General features: G+C 46.0%; 1 protein-coding gene across 2 annotated transcripts in view; it reads left to right on the top strand.

The window, feature by feature from the left end:
- Window positions 1-19,146, top strand: part of LOC308314384 (protein MTSS 2-like) — a 46,233-nt gene that overhangs the window by 12,975 nt on the left and 14,112 nt on the right. For both annotated transcript variants that reach the window (XM_080761997.1, XM_080761996.1), the window contains exons 4-8: window positions 15,029-15,113; window positions 15,907-15,998; window positions 16,114-16,188; window positions 18,095-18,252; window positions 18,577-18,684. In XM_080761997.1, the coding sequence (XP_080618123.1) occupies window positions 15,029-15,113; window positions 15,907-15,998; window positions 16,114-16,188; window positions 18,095-18,252; window positions 18,577-18,684 (518 nt within the window). The remainder of the gene's footprint in view (window positions 1-15,028; window positions 15,114-15,906; window positions 15,999-16,113; window positions 16,189-18,094; window positions 18,253-18,576; window positions 18,685-19,146) is intronic.

The raw sequence follows: 19,146 nt of genomic DNA, 5'->3' as shown, positions 1-19,146 counted from the left end.
GCTGTCAGCGTTTATTTCTGTACACGGGCTGACAATTTGGATGGGTGTTTGCTTAATTAGTTCAAGGAATCTGCAAAACGCAGATTTAGCAGTTTTGTTTCGCTGGTGGTTTTGCTGAGCAGCTCTGCTGCTTTTTGTCCTGTGGGAGACGAGGCATCCCTGCCTACAACGAGCAGCAGCAATTAAACTGGAGAGAGGGATGTCAATATTTATTGGAGCCGAGCCGGTGTTGAAGCGCGATAACCTTTGAACCTCCTGATGTAGGCTGTGGTATATACTCTACTCTCTTTGTTCTGGAACAAGTGCACAGCAGCCGTGGAACTGGAAAGTAACCAATTACATTTATTAAAGTCATGTTCTTAAGTAGATCTGGTATTGTCACAATGTTTGACAATTTCTGACACATTTTAATGCCAAAAGTGTGCCAAAAATGGGGACATCCCACGCCAGAGGAACCCTAACCCTAACAGCCAGCCGGATAAATGACAGGAGGACAATTAATAACTTTTTGTAGTTATCCTTGTTGTCATGACACGGCACACCGTTTAGGATCCACTGGTCTAGACTAGGTGGGTGAGTTACAGCGGATTGGTGAAGGGTTTTACATTTTGGTGCCTTTTAGATTTCAGCGTGTTTCCAGCAAGACCTAAATCACCCTGTCTTTCTGTTCTCTGCTCCCTTTTTCTATGCCTCTGTCTCCGGCTTGCTTCCATGTGACAGAACAGAAGGTCTGGTTTCAGGACCAGACTCCCAGTCTCAATGTGTTGTGCCCGTTTTTGGAATTTGAAAAAAGGTGATGGCGTCAGCGTCTGCGTTTAATGGAACAGCTGGAAGGGTCGAATGCCAAACGTTTTGGCGTGTGTGTGTGTGTGTGTGTGTGTGTGTGTGTGTGTGTGGTGCATGCGGGTGTATTCTGCTCTGTGAATTGATGGATCTATGTCTGAAGGCTTGTCTGTCTCTACAGACCAGGGGCCAGCATCTGGGTTGAATAAAGTCCTGCCAACCACAAAGTATATACTAGACGAATATATTTGGAGAATCTAGTCTTAAAGAGATAAATGTTTCATGTTTGAGGCCCTGCGCTTCTCTTGAGTGGCTCAGTTCTTACATTCGCAGCTTCTTTGTTGTTGTTGTTGATGTTGGCGGCGTCGTTGTTGTTTTCATTCATGCTTAAAAGGACACTAAACCCTTTTTGCAAAAACATATATGTTAATGACTTTAGAAGATTTAGAACACTTTCCTGGGGTCTTTCTGTGTGTAATATGTGGTTTTAGATATTTTAGATTTTAGCAGTGTCCATGATGTCACAGACATCCTGGACTACAATTCCTATAATGCTTTGGTGCACTGCTCCTCCTTGTGGATAGGGGGAGGGCTGTCTTAAGCCCAACACACACCGGGTGCGCAGCGACGCGACACAGCGCGTTGCCGCGTGGCAACGCCTGGAAAATAGAACTGGTCCAGCGCGCGTCGGACGCCGCCGGTGTGCGATAGGTTCATTGAAAATAACGGAGGCGGCTGTTTTGACGCGCGGCGTTCGCAGACGGTGTGTGAGGCCCTTTACTGAGACAACATGTACATCATGCACACTGCTAAAATCTAAAATATCTAAAACCACATATTTCACACAAAGACCCCAGGAAAGTGTTCTAAATCTTCTAAACGCCATTAACATATATTTATTTTGCAAAAAGTGTCCCTTTAAAGGGGTACACAATTATAAAACTATCATACATCTCCCCTTGTGTTGTTCCTCCATCTGGTTTTGTCAGAGTGATTTGTCAAGGCTTGGAGGTTTGTGCCATGGCTGACAGCACCAAGCCATGACTGTCACCTCGATACAACATAGCACAAAGCAGGCACAGACACCTGTGAGTAAAGCCTGATTGATACTTCACAGTGGCGTGTTTAAATCGCATCTCTGGATGAATAAATATCACTATCTTTGAACATCATGACTGATTTGGACCGGGCCATATGGAGGTGTCCATCGTGGGCAATAGTCGTACAGGCTGTGTATTTGGGTGAACAAGGTGAGATGGGGTGGTTGGGGGAGGGAAAGTGTTGGCTAGGGTGGGGGTTGAAGCCAGTGGGATTTCTACAGCTCTGTGTTGCTACGCTATAGGCAGAGGCGTTTAGCTAATCCTCTTAGCCCCACTCTGTAGCACACAGACACACAGAGCAGAGCTGTCCCTAACCCTCTGTGAATGTGATCACACTCTGGGATGTCATAATAGGCAAACTCTGGGCGGAAATAGGCCAACATTCAGCGGAAATCGCAGATCTACGAGTTCACAATGCGTTGCAAATGCAATGCATAGTGATCTGGCCAATGTGCTATTTTGGCACTTTGAACACATTCACACATTCCCATCACACACACACATACACACACACACACACACACACACACACACACACACACACGTGCACACCCGCGCATTCACACACAATATAACAGAACCAGTAAACTACACACATCATTACACACACAGACATAATATAACAGTACCAGTAAAGTACACAGATCTTTCTTTTTCTTTCTTTCTTTCTTTCTTTCTTTCTTTCCTTCCCTCCTCCCTTCGTTCTTTATTTCATTCTTTCTTGCGTGCCACATTCGTTTCCCCATCACCCTCTGTCTTCCTCTGCCTCAGTGACACACACACACACACACACACACACACACACACACACACACACACACACACACACACACACACACACAGTGGAAGTGTTTTGTGGTGTCCTGCTAGTAGATCAGTGTGTCAGTGAGCCACAGTAATCCTCTGGCCGGGGCGCGGCCGGTCATGTCGGTTGGTCGGTGCTACTCTCCTCTGGGTTTGGCAGATGGAACGGATATCCCGGCCCGCCATCTGGACATCCTGGCAGTGCCGCCGTGCCGCCGTGGCATCCCAGCTCCGAGCCAGATCATCAGGAGATTATACTGTTCCGCCCTGCTGTCACAGCAGTGCAGCTATTTATACGGACATGTTCAGTGATAGAGACGGCTGCCTGGCCATGTGAGCCTCGCTGACAGCCATGCAGTTGCCCCGGAACTTTCCCATCTAAAGCGGTGGTACCGAGACGTTTTAGTCCGAGCCCACAACACAGAACCTTTATGTCTTCCCTAGTTCAACACAGAACCTTTATGTCTTCCCTAGTTCAACACAGAACCTTTATGTCTTCTAGTTCGCTGGGACCCAAACTAGCTCTGCGACACGTTGTGAGCTTGTATATCTCTCTCTTTTTTTCCTCTTTTTTTTTAAATTCATAAATAAATTCATAATAAAAGAAGAAGAAGAGTACATTTTTGAAAATGAAAATATCAAAAACAGAAATAATATATATGCGTCCATGACCCAAACACTGTTTCCCACTGTTTGGAAACAGTTATCTATTCTAAAGCATGATGTAGTTGCTGTTGGGCAGGAATTGAAAACGTGTATCTCCGTATTTCAACTTTTCATGTTTTTATCCCCCTTGTAAATGAATGCCTGGGGTTAAGTGCATTATGTACTGTCATTTATTTATATGGTCCTGGTGTCACCTTTGATGAATGCACTGGCTGATGTGCGACAATCTTTTCTTTTTTCCTGTGCCAGTGTTCCATTATGGCTGATTGCATGACGCATTCTATCTACGCTAGAGGTATTGAGTGACCTCTATCTTTGAGGTCACCTCAAGCACATTCAGGCTCTTTTCCATCCACCGTTGAGCTGCTGTGTCCGTCTCAGAGCACAGCAGAGCTGCCTGTGACCGCACCGCATACTTCTCCTACCTCCTCCCCTCCATGTCTCCAACATTTCAATCCTCAGGGCCCGATGTGGTCTCGCTGCAAATGAATGTTTTCCAATAATTATTATTACTGCAGGCGGGGAGCGGAGGGAGAGAGGTGGGGGAGAGGAACAAGAGGGAAAGGGGGGAATAATAATAATAATAAAAAGAGTGGAGATAAAAACAAGACTGTTGGCTCACTCACCCTCTATGGGCAAAAATACAGAACCAAGAAGACAAACAGGAGACGTAGAGCTAGATTTATACTTTGTCGTACGATGGCATCGTGTGGCGAAGACCGAAGACGGACCTTCAAGCTCACGGCGCTATGTGTTCACGGCACGCCGTGAGCTTGTAGTTCTGTTATTTTCCGTGCGCGCCGCCGTCATACCGCGGAGCATAAATGAGGTTTTAAGGAGAACACTGTGTTCATCTGGCCTGAACATTCATGGATGGAGGAATGCGAGTGAGGAGGAGGAGGAGGAGGTCTTTAAAGTAAGAATAAGGACATGGTTTTAATCAACCAAAGTGGCTGATTGAAAACAAGCGTCCGTGTTCTGCCCGTTGTTTTGACTAAACAAGGTCCTTGAAGTGCGCTGTCGGGTCACGTGACCGCGGGGTGCGCTGTCGGGTCACGTGACCGCGGGGGCTTGTTCAGTTGTCACGATTTCCGGAGGAGACCGAGATGAGCTGGTCTCGGTTTGATGAGATCTAATGACGGAGCTGTTGTCGGCACACATGGATTCACCCAGTAGAATGTCTGTGTGCTTCTGTGTGGATCTGGGCTGGATGGATGGATGGATAGGCAGGCAGCCACACAAACATACACGCAGACAGACAGACACACTGACCCGACCGGCTGAGTTTTTGAGGTTGATACAGATACCCTGATTATTTCCCCTCCATATCGACCAATGCGGATAGATACCAAATTCAGACTTGTCAAAGTGCGTCATTTTCATAGGCTGGAGGAGATTTGTCCAGGGCCACACATAACACACTGGAGAGTGGAGAAGTGTTGTGTCTGATTGCCACACGTCCTTGTACTAGAACGTAGCCCATATTGAATATCAGTGAAGTTGGCCTTTAAGCATTGCAGACATGCCTGTCTTGAGAGATAATGAAGTCGTATCATAGTTGCGGGGAGTCACAGCACTTGGCTCAGTAAAACAAGCATTGCTTCCAAAACAATAAACACACAGATGGCGCTCGCAGGTCATCTATCGGTGACAAACAACCGGTTCCAAACATTGGCCTAACCCTAACCCTTTATAGACAATGTGACTGTTACAGACTGTGCTTCTTGAAACCCAACTCGGTCGATGCTGCTTGTCGTCTGATATATCGGTGCATTCCTTGCTGGGACCTGGTGGAAAACCTGAAGGGTTAGGTTCTCTAAGCAGTAAGTTAACTCATGGTTCGTGTTATGACGGTGTCACACGGCAAAAATGGCCGATGTATAAGTTTACAACGTGACAAGACGCATATCGTTGACATCTGGTGTTACAAGGCCCAGAGGAGTTTGGAGGAGCAGTGCTCCTGGTTAAGTAGGATTCCGTCGTGCAAAACTGTGGTTCTCAAAGTGGGGTCCAGGAGCCCAGAGTGTACAGGGTTCCATAATATGGACCCTTACTGTTCTGTAACCACCATTTAACGTACTCTTCTCAAACAACGGTGGAGTAATAGAATACAAATCTCACTGTCTGTCTCTCTGTGTCTAAATGGTGCATTTATCCAAGGCGCTTTACATAGTGCATTACATTCACCCATTCACACACACATTCATACACCAATTGCGGCAGAAGCCATGCAAGGTACCAACCAGCACATCGGGAGCAATTTAGGGTTCAGTGTCTTGCCCAAGGACACTTCGACATGTAGACACGAGGAGCCGGGATTCGAACCGCCGACCCATGGAGACGACCTGCTCTACCTCCTGAGCCACAGTCTCCCTCTCTCGGTGTCTCCTTCACCTCATAATGAAAAGCACATCTGGACAAGGCCGACAAGGTCTATTTTTAGCAGCACTTCTGTCGCTGCTGGACAGGAAGTTCCTTCACTGTTAAAATGTCTCCTCCTCTGCCTGTTCCTTTAAGTTCTGAGGCCGTTTGTCGTTAATGCACTCCAGAACATGTTTACAACACACTCGGATCTGTCTGGGGAAAGGAAACTGCTCTCTCTGTGTGTGTGTGTGTGTGTGTGTGTGTGTGTGTGTGTGTGTGTGTGTGTGTGTGTGTGTGTGTGTGTGTGTGTGTGTGTGTGTGTGTGTGTGTGTGTGTGTGTGTGTGTGTGTGTGTGTGTGTGTGTGTGTGTGTGTGTGTGTGTGTGTGTGTGTGTGTGTGTGTGTGTGTGTGTGTGTGTGTGTGTGTGTGTGTGTCTGCGTGCATGCACGTGTGTGTGTGTAACTAAGACAATGGATCCGTGGCCTGTTTCCTCTGCATTTCATTAGTTTTGTTACCCATAAGGATGAGAGACATTTGTCAAGTGACACACAGGAAGTGACATGCCGCTTTTGGGTGGCGTTTTGATCACATACTGTACTGTGCCGTGGTGGACAGTAACAAAGTACATTTATTTGAATATTGTACTTTGTTTGAGTATCTGCACTTAACTTATTTGTGTGTGTTTTTTTAAGCTTATGACTTTCATCACTCCACTACATACACATACAGTACGGACAAATACTTTAGTTTTGATTCCACATTTACCCCTATTTAAAAAATAGTGAACAAGCTAACCATGTGTCTCATTGCTGCCATTGTTCTTTTCTGACCAATTGCAGTCTTTAGCATCACAGCCCAGGAAGTAGCAGCATCTGTAACACTCTCACTAGACTCATCCCGAAGTTTAATGTGCAAATGTTTAAGCAATGCTAGGTTGATCCATCTGTTCTGTCATCAGTAAGTGTGTGATGACAGAACTGTTCACATTACAGCCAATTTAAATGCATGAACCTTGTGGAACTAACAACAAATGTGGTTGGGAATGGGAGCCTGCAAATAATGTATACGTCTAAAATCACCAGATGTACCAAGCCTGCTCTATAACACTTTGGCCTGGTTATGACTTTTTTTAGTCAGTAGAACGTATGCTTTTCACAGAGAGTATATATTTATGGTATGATGTCTAAACATAAGTCCTACAGTACGTGCATTTTGAGGTTTGGGTTTGCAGCCATAATGTTACACATTGCATTAAAACAGAACCTATATTTTGACTCAACAGAGAAAGCTCTAGAAAAGTTTCCATGTGCACAGTGCCAACATTTAAGGTCACAGACTCGTCATTGTACCTCGTGAGTTGTACACAATTCGTAGAGTCTTCGTTGGACTTAGTTGGATCCATGACAATTTGGCCCAAACAAACAGCACTGCTGTTGTGTCGGTGTTGAGTTGACACCGTCGTTTCATTGATGTCAAGTTGTAAACTGAAAAGCTCTTCCTTCCAAACAGCAGGCATGAGGTTTTATTTAGACATCTAGTAGACTCACTGCTTCTGCTCTGCTTCACCTCCTGAGATCAACCTGGGTGTTTTTGAGGGGAACGTTTGATGTGGATGTTTGATGTTTGGTGTTAGTTTTGGAATTCGCGGTGCAGTCCAAACTCTGTATTTATTAGCTCAGTAAAGGACTGCAAACCCATGAGACGGAACAAAACATGTGGCCTCGACACTGGGCGAAGAAAATATATGACAGGTTCTCAAAGTGGGGTCCTTGAGGGAGGTCCAGGCGGTACAGGACAGTGGTTCTCAAAGTGGGGTCCTTGAGGGAGGTCCAGATAGGACAGTGGTTCTCAAAGTGGGGTCCTTGAGGGAGGTCCAGATAGGACAGTGGTTCTCAGAGTGGGGTCCTTGAGGGAGGTCCAGATAGGACAGTGGTTCTCAGAGTGGGGTCCTTGAGGGAGGTCCAGATAGGACAGTGGTTCTCAAAGTGGGGTCCTTGAGGGAGGTCCAGATAGGACAGGTTCTCAAAGTGGGGTCATTGAGGGAGGTCCAGATAGGACAGGTTCTCAAAGTGGGGTCATTGAGGGAGGTCCAGATAGGACAGTGGTTCTCAGAGTGGGGTCCTTGAGGGAGGTCCAGATAGGACAGGTTCTCAAAGTGGGGTCCTTGAGGGAGGTCCAGATAGGACAGTGGTTCTCAAAGTGGGGTCCTTGAGGGAGGTCCAGCCGGTACGTCCCCAGCAACATTTGTTAATATAGCATCAGAATCAGTTTAACCACTACAATACAATACTTAAGCTCATTCCAAAATAGCTGATCTACAACGCTTGTATAATCTGCTATTTTCAAAACATGGTACAAAGTCTTTTCAAATGGGGGTCCATGGGTGTCTCAATTTGGAGATCATTGACATGAAAATGTTTGAGGACCACAGATGGATATATATTTATGCAGTATACTGTATTATTCCTGGTGTGAAGGATTGTCTTTTGCCTTATAATGTCGCTCAACATGTAATCTACAATCAATATGTCACATTATTGTGCGTCGGGCCGGGTGCACTGAAACTGATCCATTTACTCAAGATTCCATGGGGATGCCCAGAGAGAGAGAGAGATAGAAAGAGAGAGAGAGAGGCAGCCCTATTTGCACCTGCAACACTCAACCAACACTTCCTCTGTCCCTTCACTGACCGAGGCCAGCCGGGCCTTCCTTCCTCCATGTGTGCCGTCTTTCATCCTCGCCTTTCACTCGTCATTGGCCTCCGTTGTGTGTCGGCCAAGTCACATTCTGATGCCTGTGGAAGGGGGTGTGAAATGGTACAGGGTGGAGGGAAGCTTAAGCCTGATCTTTACTCCCATTGCACGCCGCACAAGGGAAAATAGCCCAGCTATTATTCAAGCTTGTTATATCTGCTATAGTCAGCACGTGACGCACACACAGCCTTTTAGCAGCCACGCCAGGGGCGCAGTCACGTTCGCGGCCACGGTGTCAATAGGTGTTGGCTGTTGTCTTATGGACTATGGGATAGGTGTTGGCTGTTGTCTTATGGACTATGGGATTTCCTTTGCCAAAGCAGTCGCTGTATATAGGAGCTCCCACACACCAAGGGATTGTCACATTCCTGGAATTGGGGGAGGGATGAGGATGTTCTGTACCTCGCTGCTGTACAGCTCACATAAACACACCTTATTGACACAGGAAGGAGAGAGAGAGAGAGACATATAGACAAAGAGAGAGAGAGAAATAGAGAGGGACAGAGAGAGTGAGAGAGAGAGATTGAAAACAGCTACCAGACTACCTGTGTAGTCTGGTAGTGGACTCGAGTTCGGAGACCATTTTGCTAGCGCGCTGCGCGCCATCCAAATTCCACCTCTGTTCCAGTGAAAGCCTCTCGTCCAGGTTCTGATTCCAGCAGCAGTCCGCAGTCTTGAGAACAGAGCAAACTCAGAGCCAAGCGACCAGGGTTTAAGATGCTGAAGGAAAGAGACGGTTAAGCTAATCTCCCATGCTGAAGACATCAGAGAACGAGGCCCCTGGCAGTGAGACTGCAGCTCCCGGTTCCTGGCTCTTGGCAGGGGAGCCCCCTATAAAGCAGGCCTATTAAAAACGCTCCTCCTCCCCCGGGGATCAGGCAAGTTAATCAGAAACAGAGCTCGGAATCCATGGAACCGCACAACGCCTCAGCGCCGCACGCCGCAGCCATGAGACTCCCACGGTTCCCACCGATTCCCTCGACAGTGGAAGCTTGTCTCAAACCCTTCCCCCCCCCTCCCTTGGTTACCCTGTCACCCACCTACCGTACTGCACACACACATACCGCTCTTAAAGAGCACAATCTGCCACGTACCTCCTCACATATACCATAATAGGTCTCATTTTCCCTTGGGCTACCCACACAACTGTTGTGTCATTACTGCCCACACATTACCACACATTCTACTTTGGAATGGTTGCGACCACAGGTCGCATTTACAATGAAAGCGCCCTCATCAAACCCTGTACACTCAAGACACTGCCCCCGCTGCCACCCTTAGATTTCCATATATGGAGCTGACCTGTTCTGACATTCCATATGTTGATCTGACCTCATCAAACCCTGTACACTCAAGACACGCTCCATATATGGCCAGTACAGAATTCATTCCATATGTTGATCTGACCCCCCCCCCATGCCAAAGCGCCAGCGCTCGCCCAGCAGTCTGCGCGCGACCTTGCCTTTGCGTGCACACATCCTGGTTGCGTTGCACACATCCTGGTATAGCCTAATTTAGATGCTTGGCAATTGATTGCACCCATGCCTAGAGATATGCAGCCAGTTTCCAAAAATGTGTTTTGCAAAAATCCACCGGTTAGTGGCGCTATAACGGGCCAATGTGAAAAGGGTGGGATATATTCCCCAGCCTAGTAGGAAAGTGCGTGAAATATTTCATGTAAATTGCACGCTGCGTTCATGATTTGAGGATTTTTGTTAAAAACGGGCCAATAATGTCTGGTGTAGAGTAGACATTATTGTTGTCATACGACAAAATATATAGGGCTTACGTGGTTAACACAGATCACTTCAGCTTTAAAGAAAAAGGCGTAATTACATTTTTACCTATTGTCAACAACATAGCCTACGGACGTTAGAAGAGCATAACATGTGTTTAACTTCCTTGCAAGTATGGCCCATCTTGCCAGAACAAATATAGCTTATACTCCAGAAATCATAGAACATCGTTGTCCAGAAACCTGTTAATACAAGTCCCTGTGCAGTGTGCTGCTGCACTGTTGCTTTGGTCAACGTCATTCATAATTGCAATGAATCTGGGCATTGTACCTACTTTGTGAAACCTTCGTGAAGTCGTTGGAAAAAAATACGTTCATTGTAATAATGAATGACGTAGAGTGTTGAGTCTGACCAAAGCAACACAGTATGGCTCTGAGACTTGTTTTAACAGAGTTTTGAACAACAATGGAGTTATATGAGTAACTGATATGAGCTGTATTTGTTCTGGCAAGACAGGTCCTACTTAAAAGTGGGTGAACTACATTTGTTGACGATAAGAATTGAAATGACGCCAGCCTTTTCCTTTTACCCACATTCAACCTGGCACTCCTATTTTCACCATTCGTCATAGTGTGTTAAATAGCTCTATAGTCTGATATTAATCATTATAGTGTCAACGTTTGCCAACTTCAAAATCACCTGATCAATGATCACCAAGCTCACATTGCGTTGCGTTTTGTAGCTTGTTAGATCTTCTATTTTGGAATAGCAAAATAAAATATAACGGGACTTAATGGGTTAAACCTTTTTTTCTTTTTTAAACATTTAAAATGATTGCTGCGCCCCCTGGACCCTGTTTGAACGCCTGGGCTTGGGAGGTGAATTGGGGGTCTGTATGTCTCGTCTCCCTCCCAGCTTGGTGTGCATGTGTGTGATGTGAGCGTCCTCCCCCCCCATCCTAAAGCAGACCACCAGACGTCAGTGTGTCCGTCCGTCCGTCCGGTCAGGGCCAGGGGCCAGGCAGGAAGCCTCCAGACCTCCACAGGATGTAGCTGTCAGCTGATCCCCCCCTCTGGGAGGGAAAAAGAAGTGGAGGAGGGGGGGTTAGGGAGGAAATTGGCAGGTGTGGATGGGAGGGTGAGGGTGAGGGCGGGTGGGTGGGGGACTGACAGTGACATTGGGACAGTCTGTTAGAGATCAAAGCCCGCCCCAACACCCATTACCTCCCCCCCCCTGTCTGTCTGTCTGTCTGTCTGTCTGTCTGTCTGTCTGTCTGTCTGTCTGTCTGTCTGTCTGTCTGTCTGTCTGTCTGTGTGAGAGTCTCACTCCTCCCCCACCCTTCTCTCTCTCTCTCTCTCTCTCTCTCTCTCTCTCTCTCTCTCTCTCTCTCTCTCTCTCTCTCTCTCTCTCTCTCTCTCTCTCTCTCTCTCTCTCTCTCTCTCCCCCCATCCATCCATCCATCCTGCCAACTCAACCGCCCAGAGCTGATTTGCAGCTGTGGCTACCTCCTGTAATGCTTTTAAGAGGAGGAAAGTGAAACCTGGCCACACATAACCTGCAGGCACGTGTGTGTGTGTGTGTGTGTGTTTTCAGTTGGGATCAAATGTCCCCACAAGTATATAGATTTCAGGTTGGGGTCAGGGCTAAAGATTAGACATTTTATATATATTTTTTCTCCAATTATGTCCTAAAACGTGCGTGCGTGCACGAGCGTTTGTACTCAACAATACTTCTCTGTGTATTTCCGTGGTCTTTCCACAGGTTTTTATTTGGGAATATTTTCTATCTTAGATATCCCGAGTCATCCTAGTGTGGTATAAAAGTGTATACACAGACATAATATAAGCTCCGATCAAACCAAACCTCTCGGATACCATGAACACAAACCCACTGACGGAACCTGGTGATAGGGTTTGGTTGGTTGGCAACGTATATGGCCTCCACATGTTAACACACGCACTTCCTGGTGTTTCACCTCTGCGTATGATACAGCTGGATGACATTTGACCTCTAGCCCCCCTCGGTACCAGTCACCTGGAAAAGCAATGCAGACGCATGACAACTAAAGCCCTTTGCTTCCATCCGCACGGGACTGTCAACATGTCCACCCCACCGCCCCCTTCCCCTCCCCCCACTCAAAGTCATTCTACATCTGCATCTTTCTAGGAAGGGACCCCCGGGACCCGAACGTACAAAACACACACATATTTCAAACATTGTGAATACAGCCGATCTACGGCCTCACAATGAGTCGTCATGTGACATGCTGTGAGTTGTGTAGTATTTTCTCTTTTGGAACATTTTGGATTTAGTATTTCTTTTAGGTAAATGTCCACATTTCAATACAGTAATGTGTTGTTATTTAAAAGAAAATGTATTTTGTACTGAAAAGTCTGAGCAACCTTCACTTGTAGTTGAGTTATATTTGACTAGGTATATATTTACTTTGACTGAAGTACTGGGGTTACTCGTACTTTGTCCACCACTGCTGTCAACGTACCTTCCCCCCCTACTAAAAGTAATTCTACATCTGCACGGCCAACACTGAGTCCTCTGTGAGATGGAGACCAGATACTCCACCGGCTGCCTTTGAACTGGTCCTGCAGGCACTGATGTGGACAGCCCCGGGAATACTGCTGAGTGAAATGGCCTTTGTTTTTCACTGACGATGGTAGCGACGCTGAATTGACCGGAGCCACTAACCTGGTTCCTTTGTGTGATATAGAATGGGAGCTGGGATCTCACCTGACCACCATCCCAAACATTCCTCTTACTCAGTGTCTGATTTCTCTCTAAGGCTCTGGTTCTGTAAGTGGGGTGCTGTGGCTCCCCAGCAAAATGAGGAACAGTTTAAACACATAAGCCATGCTTTATTTTTTCAAATAGACAATTTTCATGGTGGATAAATACACCAGTTTGGGGGTCCTGAGAAGTTGAGATGACATGAGAAGTTCCATGCACTGAGAGAGAGAGTATATATAACTCCTTGCAGGCTTGCAACCATTACAAATGGCACCAGTCTCTGCGACTGGTCAGTCCAGACCGCTGCAGTTTCTTGCAACTGGTTGCGCGTTGGGACTAGTTGCATTGGTTTGGACTGGCCTTAAGTCTCTCTCTCTCTCATGGCCAGCAGTTTGAAGTGAGGCAGGTTGTAGCTGGTCGCTCTCTACTACATACATGGTGTTTAGGAAACAGAGAGCGGAGAGAACAGGAAAGGCAGAGCAGACGGGGAAGAATAGAGGGATATCCCCTTACAGGGTTCCCTCCTTTTTCCTCCAGGATAGAGGGGGTGAGAACCTCGGAAAGGGTGGGGGTGGGTAGCCGTGGCAACCACGCCACCTGTGCATATACTCTGATGGGTGTCACACATTCATGAGGTGTCACACACACACGCACGCGTGTGCGCACACACACACACACACACACACACACACACACACACACACACACGCACAGGTAAACAAACATCTCTCTCTCTCTGAACATTAACCAATATTGTCAATATTTTGGTTTACAATAATACATAGCAGTATGGAACCATTGTGGTGTGTGTGCACGTGCATGCGTCAGTGTGTGTGTGTGTGTGTGTGTGTGGTGAGAGACCCCCAGATTAGCCCTACAGTATGTGGGCGAGATTACAAGCAGATCAGTGCTGTCACATATTACACTGGACTGCGAGGCCAGGCCGTATCCAAGGGTAGCTAGCAGGGCTTTAAGGCTTAAGAGCCTGTTTAATTACACTTCAGCGCAGAGCAGGACTATCACTTAACTCCCAGAGGCAATGATCATCATGTCCAACATGAGGCATGCCATACGTCCTACATATAAAACCTCCTTTTGTAGGGAGGGAGTATCGTTCATCTCTTGTTTCCAGGTAGCGACAAACAAGTGACACAGAACATATCCATCTAGTGGCTGGAGTTGGAACTTCCTCTTTGGCCAGGAACGTATGGATTATGCTGCATTCACATGGAGTCAGGCAAGCGCTAGACGGCAGACGGCATGTCATTTTAGTGGACGGTAAATGGAACAGGATGGCCCGGCAGCCAGAACCGGTAACGGCAGATGGCATCAATGTGAAAATATTTAATCTTTTTACCGTTCCGTGCCGTCCAGCAGGTTTTGCCGTTTGCCTGATCCCATGTGGATGCAGCATTAGGCCTTTTAATCACTTGAAGCCGAGCATCCCTATTCTCGGACGAACATTTGGTGAAAATAGCCGATCTACAAGCTCACAAAGCAGTGTGAGACAGGGAACCAAGGAGGTGGCCTATAGCGAGGGCTCTCGTGATTTTTTTGGGGATGTCCCCAGATGACAGTGAAGTGACTATTTCAGGACTTTTGAGACCTTTTTTTTAATCCTCAACGAAAAGAAAAAGACCATTGCTGCATCAAAAGTAACCGACAAACTGTACTTAAAAAGTGGACAAATTGTCAAATGATATAAGAAAGAGGGCAACAATTGTGAAAATAGTCGATCTACAAACTCACAATGCAAGGTGTTGTGAGCTTGTAGATCTGATATTTTTGCAATATGTATCTGTGGCACCGAGTCAAACTAAATTGAATGCCTCAACTCATACATTCCAGGGTGGGGTGGGGCGGAGGGGTCCCAGTTCAAATATGATTATTTTGGGTCACAGCCTGAAAAGGTTGAGAAGAACTAATGACCCATAGACCTCCGACCTAGGGGACTCCAGTCAACAATACTTTGTTTCGAGTTGTTAGATTTAGACCTTGTTGTGTTCTACTTTGCCTTGCTTTCATCTCAGATAATCACATTAGTTGTCATTGACAGTTTCTTGGTTCTGTGTCTTTCCAGGTGCCACCAGGGACATTGGCTCAGCCCTGACAAGGATGTGTATGCGTCACCGCAGCATCGAAACCAAACTACGTCACTTCACCAAGTAAGTGATTTGTGATTTCCTCCCTCACACTGCTGAATTCTCTCCACAGTCTGTTGTGTTTTAGGTATGTTGGAATGGCGGTTAAACTAAGCAATCCATAACTCTTATGTGGGGGAGACTGGGGTAAAAAGTAACAGGGGGGCAAATGTAACACACTATAATAGTCCCTTCCTAACATTTTAGGAAGTTTTTATTTGTTGACGAAATTGTCAATATATTTAGTCATCGTAGCTTAGTTTTCATTTAGTTTCCATTTCGTTTTCATCAGTGAAAAAAGGTAGTCGTTTTTGTCTTATGGCATAGTGATACTGGACACAAAAAAAGTTCTATGTGACAGAGGGGTCAAAGTTGAACGAAAGCTGCGATATATGGTAGAGATAGGTTTAATTTACTTTTAATGAGTGGCCCACAGTGTCCCCACCAAATCACCGGAACTACTAATCACCAGACCAGAACTCCCACCACAGGACTCAGGCAATCAATTAATACCTTTGCAACCACTAAAAAGGGATAGCTTTTAAGTAAAAATAAATCTGAACTAACCCTTTAACACGTCACATAAGAAGCTTTATCCTTTGATATATTGCATTGTTGTATTTTAATGTCCCTAGCCCAGATCTAATGAAGTCCTTTTACTTTTCAAAGCCACCGTGAGTGCCTGGACCTGGATTTTGCATGCAGGCCGTAGGCCCGTAACAATGGCTTTTGGACCAAAAACAGTCTCTCTCCAAAATAGGACGAATATCATTCCCCTCCTTAACCTCTCCTCTCCTGTCCTTTACACTCTTCTCAGTGCTCTTATGGAAGGCCTCGTCACTCCACTGCAAGACAGAATAGAAGAATGGAAGAAGACAGCCAACCAGCTGGACAAAGACCATGCCAAAGGTGAAACATGAACAATGCAGGAGAGGAGACGAGTACTGGTCTCTTCTGGAGGAAACATTTATTTTACAAAATGAACGCTGAATGATATTTAAATGCCTGCAATTCCTCCGTTCAGAATACAAGCGGTCTCGCCAGGAGATCAAGAGGAAATCATCAGACACCATGAAGCTCCAGAAGAAGGCCCGGAAAGGTGAGGGAAAAATATGACACTTGATATCAATCTATGAATCTATGAAAGTAGACCCAACCTGAACTGTGTCTACACTGTGGCTCGTAACCACTGAAGTTCTACCAGTGAGACGCCCTGAGGGCGAGAAATGACAGGTGACAGCAGACTGCTGGGCGAGCGCTGGCGCTTTGGCATGGGGAGGCCAGAGCAGTGGTTCCTCTAGTTTCTATGGCTGTTATTTTTAAACTTGGCTCAGCCACTCTCAGCTTTGTGAGTGTATGGCGCCATCTACTGACTGTAAAGTAAAATGACAATTCAATCAACAGGGAACTGGGGATTCATTTAAAGTTCTTTTATCACTTTGCATGGTTGTATGAAAACAATCTCCCCTTTGGCTTATTGCTTACTACTTACATTACTGCTGCTTTAGGGCATTTATTCAGTTATTTTCATATATGACACTGACACACCGAGCCGGTACGCACTACTATTCTTACATGCAATGCTTACATGTCATTATTTGACATCGCTAACATTTCCGTTTATTTGTTTCTACCTCCCCACCTCCTCCTCTCCTGTCAACTCCTGCAACCTCCCTCCTATTTCTTTCTTCCTGCTCTGTTCCCTGGCTGTAGAGCTGTTAGGTATGTGTGCTGTTCGTTACTGCATTGTATATCGCCGCTGTTGGGTGGAAATCTTGTATGTCAAAAACCCCTGAAAAAGAACCTGTGGACTCCAATGTAGGCTAGTAATTATTTAGTTATTAGCTGTTAATACCTTTTTTAAATACCAGTAGTGTTGCTACTTTCAGTAGAAATATGGCAATACAAGGTTTGTTTCAACAGCGACGATATGTATGTATATGTACTATGTACGTATGTATATGTGTGCATTGTGATCATTGTTGAGAGAGAGTGTGTGTGTGTGTGCGTGTGTGTTTCACAAGCCTTCAAAACATTGTAATGGTGTTGCATGCTGTCCGCCACCCATTTGTATTTGTGCTGCATCATCCTTTTGAGTGGCGTCCTGTAGAAACAGTGTGTTCACATTTTAATCATTCATTCCAGGGACTCCGTGTCGCCCTGTGGTTCATCTCATTTCAACTTAACAACGTTCCATGATTCTCATTCACTTGTTTATGTGGGACCATCTGGCTGTCATGTTTACATGTGATTTCAGCGCTCACACACGCACACACACACACACACACACACACACACACACACACACACACACACACACACACACACACACACACACACACACACACACACACACACACACACACACACACACACACACACACACACACACACACACACACACACACACACACACACACACACACACACACACTCTCTCTCTCTCTCTCTCTCTCTCTCTCACACACACACACTCACACTCACACACACACACACACACACACCGTCATTCTGAGTGCTAGTTTAACCCTGAGAGTGCAAAAATATACCAGAGACCCTAATTTCCAAATGGACCCTTAACAGGTCTGTAACTCTGAGAGTTAACCAAATAGACCAGTAAAAGTCTTTTTTTCCTTTTTTTTCGAAAACAGCAGATCTTTAAGGTCACAATGTGTGACGAATGCAAACACGTTGGACTTGTAGATTTGCTGTTTTCAAATGGCCAAAAATATAAAATTAAGCTTAAGTGATTAAACTAACACTCTAGATTTAGCTGTGCACAGTGTGCTAGCATGTTGTCAACAAGCCTTCTGTCCAGTGTTTCTAATCATCTGTTACTGTTCTTTTCTTCATCTATCATTCTCCTGCCACGAACACTTCTCTCATTCCTCCCCTCATTTTTCCCCTCTCTTCTCTTTCATCCTCTGCTATCTCCTCGTTCCTTCACCTCTCGTACCTCCTCTCCTCTCCTCTCATTCCTTCGCTCCTATCCTCTCGTCTGTCAGGACGGGGTAACTTGCGCCCCCAGCTGGACAGTGCCATGCAGGATGTCAGTGACCTGTACCTGCTCATGGAGGAGACGGAGAGACAGGCGGTGCGCCGAGCCCTGCTGGAAGAGAGGGGGCGCTACTGCAACTTCATCAACCTGCTGCAACCTGTGGTGGTGAGTGAGGGACCGTTCCCAATCAACCCGGGAGTCGAACCCGGGGCACACTGTGACTGGATTACCAGTCGGGTGCCCAGACGGTTACGCCACCGCCTGGGCCTCGGCCTCGCGTGACACTCTTGTATGACAAAGTAGTGCAATATGAAAATTCACAAAAAGTTTAAATATGGATATAAGAGTGTCCTGCCCGACAACAACTAATTCTGTCAGAGGTTGTTGAGGGAAACCGTAAACGGTTTGTCTAGCTAGCCTATATATGTCTTTAAAAAGCTGTGGTTCATTTTCACATTTTTTGTTTGTTTGTTTTGTTGTTGTTTCCAGAATGGAGAGATCGCCCTGCTGGGAGAGACAACACACTTACAGGCCATTGTTGATGACCTCACTGTGCTCACTGAAGATCCACACAAACTGCCTGCAGCCAGCGAGCAGGTATACTGTCATAATAAACATGTACAAAACATTTATTAATAATATTATTATTATCTCTGTCTTTTTTCAATACACCATGAGTTTGTCTCGCTGTGAGGCCTGGTAAACACTCCTGGTCGTGTGAATTCACGATACCTAATACATTATCGTGTATCTTCTGCAGACCTCTATGGCCCTAAGTCCTGCGTGGGCCAATCAGAATCTGTCAATCACAGGGCCCTGAGCGCAGATGCTGATTGGTGCTCTTACACGTTTTTTTGGGGCCACAATGGTCTGCGGAAGACAAATGATGGTGAATTTGAGTGAGCGCGATGGTTTACCAGGCTAAGGCAACCAATCAGTGCACAAATAATGAAAGTGTGCTGGCCATACAAAACAGGAATATGTAATCAGTGACACTCTTGGAAATCAGAGAGAAATCAGAGGACGGTGATGCTTTTGATGCTCTTTGATTCTGCTGAT

This window comes from Protomyctophum bolini, assembly GCF_963924005.1.
Source record: "Protomyctophum bolini genome assembly, chromosome: 4".
NCBI classification, from domain to species: domain Eukaryota; kingdom Metazoa; phylum Chordata; class Actinopteri; order Myctophiformes; family Myctophidae; genus Protomyctophum; species Protomyctophum bolini.
This window is presented reverse-complemented; position numbering and strand designations above follow the sequence as displayed.